General features: G+C 54.3%; 1 protein-coding gene across 1 annotated transcript; it reads right to left on the bottom strand.

The window, feature by feature from the left end:
* Positions 1-1,202: 1,202 nt before the first annotated feature.
* Positions 1,203-2,480, bottom strand: LOC113407825 (nucleolar protein 3-like). Its single transcript, XM_026658288.1, has 2 exons — positions 2,210-2,480; positions 1,203-1,681 (listed from the first exon to the last, which is right to left on the bottom strand). Exons 1-2 carry the CDS (start codon positions 2,478-2,480, stop codon positions 1,203-1,205), a joined length of 750 nt encoding a protein of 249 aa, XP_026514073.1.
* Between the last annotated feature and the right edge of the window lie 658 nt (positions 2,481-3,138).

Here is a 3,138-nt window from a genome sequence, read left to right as displayed (position 1 = left end):
ATTATACAAGGCACTGGTGAGACCTCATCTGGAACACTGCTGCAGTTCTGGTCTCCCATATTTAAGGAAGATGAATTCAAACTGGAACAGGTGCAGAGAAGGGCTACTAGGGTGATCACAGGTATGGAAAACCTGACTTATTGAAGGAGACTCAAAGAGCTTGGCCTAACCAAAAGAAGGCTGAGGGGAGATATGACTGCTCTCTATAAATACATCAGAGGGATAAACACCAGGGAGAGGGAGGAGTTATTTAAGATAAGCACCAATGTAGACAAGAACAAATGGATATAAACTGGCCATCAACAAGTTTAGGCTTGAAATTAGATGCAGGTTTCTAACCATCAGAGGAGTGAAAGTCTGGAACAGTCTTCCAAGGGGAGCAGTGGGGGCAAAAAACCTAACTGGCTTCAAGACTGAGCTTGATAAGTTTATGGAGGGGATGGTATGATGGGACTGCCTACAATGGCATTTAGCCCAAATGTAGCAAATATCCCCAATGGCCGGAGATGGGACACTAGATGGGGAGGGCTCTGAGTTACTACAGAGAATTCTTACCCAGGTGTCTGGCTGGTGGGTCTCACCGATCACCGTATTTGTGGTCAGGAAGAAATTTCCCCCCAGGTCAGATTGGCAGAGACCTTACCTTCAAAATTCCCTTTTATTGCAGCAGTCTTTTCTTCTTCTCCACAGCTGGGGATATTTCCACATTCTAAAAGCAATACAAGTGTAATTCATTTAGGCTCACATCAATGGAAGTTAGGAGCCTACAGATCTGGGCCATAGACTTTGTCCAGCCTAGGGTTTCAAGGGGCAGCCTTAGATTCTTGCTCCATCTCATGAACCCCCTTGAGAACTCCAGACTACCTGGAGTCCTACGTTAGCTCCAGCTGAAATGATAGAGGAAGAACCGAGGTTGTTGCTGGAGCTGCTGAACTTGAGCTCAAGGTACTAAGCTGTGTGAGGTGGGGTTCGTGGTTGAGTTAACCTCCTCTCCTCCCCCGGATGTCCACAAGCAATTGTTTCCTTACATGCACAAGCACTTTCTGCTCTTGCCAGGGGTCCAAACACAGGAACTAGACCCTTCCTACATCTGAAATCTAGTACAGCTTTCCCTCTGTCCCTCTCCATCCGGACCTGAGGAGAACCCGCCTGGGATCCTGTGCCCAGCGCAGGACAGCCATAAACACTTCTTAAGCATTGCCCTACAGCGCAAGTCGAGAGACCCGTCCTGTACCTTCAAAATCTGCTCTCTCCGAGGACTCAGCAGCTGCATCTTTCTCTGAGGATCTGGCACCCACTGGACTCTCTGGATCGTTCTTTGAGGGTAAAGCAGTTTCTGGGTTTTCTGGTCCGTTCTTCATTGGGGATGTGGCAGAATTTGGTGTTACCGGTCCCTTCTGTGAGGATGGCACGGCTTCCGGCTTCTCAGGGGCTTCCGGCTTCTCTGGATCATTCTTCTCTGAGCACATGGCATCTTCTGGGTTCATTGGATCAAAGTCCCCTGAGGATGGGCGACTGGCTGGATACCCTAGATCATTCACCCCATGCAGTACAGCGCTTTCTGGATTCTCTAGATCATTCTTCCCTGAGGGTACAGCAGCTTCTAGATTTTCTTGTCCATTCTTCTCGGAGGACGTGCCACCTTCTGGATTCTCTGCATCATTTGTCTGAGTTACGTACCCTACAAAGGGAAAACAAATAGATGCCTCCTCCGCACCTTACAGATTTCTTCACCATTCCGGGCACTTCCTTGGGCGAGAGAGGAGGGGAGAGGGCGTCTCTGTGGCCAGTTCAGCCCTCGGCTGTTCTCCTGAGGCTGCCGGCTGCTGCCCTGCATTTTAGTTAGCTCAGCAGTGCGGGAAAAGGTTAAAAACAGAGAGAGAACTCCTGTGGTCTATGGCAAAAGGGTGTTACATGGGAGAGGTGGTGGTGACGACAAGTTTTTTTGGGGAGCGGGGGGTCAGGTTTGGGGCTAAATCCTCAGGTTTCAAGGAATGTTACAGACATGCTGAGGTCGGTCTCTTTGGAAAGCCCCACTGAGTGCCAGGGATAGAACCCAGGAGTCCTGACTCCCAGGCCCCCCTGTTCTAACCATTAGTCCAACCCATCACCAATACTCAGCCATGTCACAATATCTCCTGGCTACATTTTATGTCTCTTCTATGGAATCCTGCCAAGAACTGAACTGACTCAGAAAGCCCCAACTCACGGCGTCCTGGGGGCTGTAAATCCGGCGGGAAGTCTGGGAAGAGGCTCTGCAGACACTCCAGGAACTGCTCACAGCCACGCTCCCCCTTCCTCTGGATCTTTATCAGCAGCCTTCGGATCCTCTCCCTGGGCTCCGAGAGCTTCTCCAAGGCCTCGTACTCCTCCTCGGTGACTATCCCCAGCGAGGCCACTTCGTCCAAGATGGGGTCGGGGGTGGTGAGAAGGAGGGCGATGAGTCGCTCCCGTCCCCGGCGGATCGTCTCAAAGGCCATTGGGCCCAGCTCCCCGGGGCTGGACAAGGGATTTGGAGAGAAACAACTTCAGATTGTGTTTGTAAAAACCACACGCAACTCATCCACTGCAGCACTGCCTCCCCTAGCACCACACGGGGGTACTGGGGCCAGCCCTGACTGCTAGGGGAGAGCGCCCCCTACTGAGCCCTTGCCCTGCTCCCTGCAGCACAGCGCCCCCTAGCGCCGCACTGGGGCCAGCCCTGACTGCCGGGGGACGGCACCCTCTATTGACCCCCCCCTCAGCACATGCCCCCTAGCTCTGCACTGGGGCCAGCTCTGACTCCCAGGGGGAGCGCACCCCCTACTAAGCCCCCACCGCCTGCAGCACAGCGCCCCCTAGCGCCGCACTGGGGTGCCTCTGTCCATAGGGTAACGGGGGGGGGGGCAGGGTGAGGAGGGTCCCATGCAGGAGTGGGCTGGTTTGGGACTTTTCCAAGACGCTCCTCCTCCCCCCGGGTTCCCTGGCCCCGCTCCAGCCCCAGAGCCCGCACCCCAGCGGGCACTGCTGGCGGAAGCTCGCAGCCCAGGGGAAGTAGCGGCCCCTTCTCTCCAGCAGCTGAGCGGCGCGCCCGCCCTCGAGCTTTCTTTGTTTAGACCGCGCCAAGGAAACGAAAGTGAAACCGGAACTGGGCGCAGG

This window comes from Terrapene carolina, unplaced genomic scaffold, assembly GCF_002925995.2.
Source record: "Terrapene carolina triunguis isolate 2854851 unplaced genomic scaffold, T_m_triunguis-2.0 Scaffold423, whole genome shotgun sequence".
Classification (NCBI taxonomy): domain Eukaryota; kingdom Metazoa; phylum Chordata; order Testudines; family Emydidae; genus Terrapene; species Terrapene triunguis.
The sequence above is the reverse complement of the archived record's forward strand: the minus strand, read 5'-3'. Positions and strand labels throughout refer to the sequence as shown.

Coding starts and splice junctions, on each gene's coding strand:
- LOC113407825 (XM_026658288.1), bottom strand. CDS start 2,480: ATGGCCTTTGAGACGATCCGCCGGGGACGGGAGCGACTCATCGCCCTC. Junction 1,682..2,209: donor TTTACAGCCCCCAGGACGCC/GTGAGTTGGGGC, acceptor TTCCCTTTGTAG/GGTACGTAACTCAGACAAAT.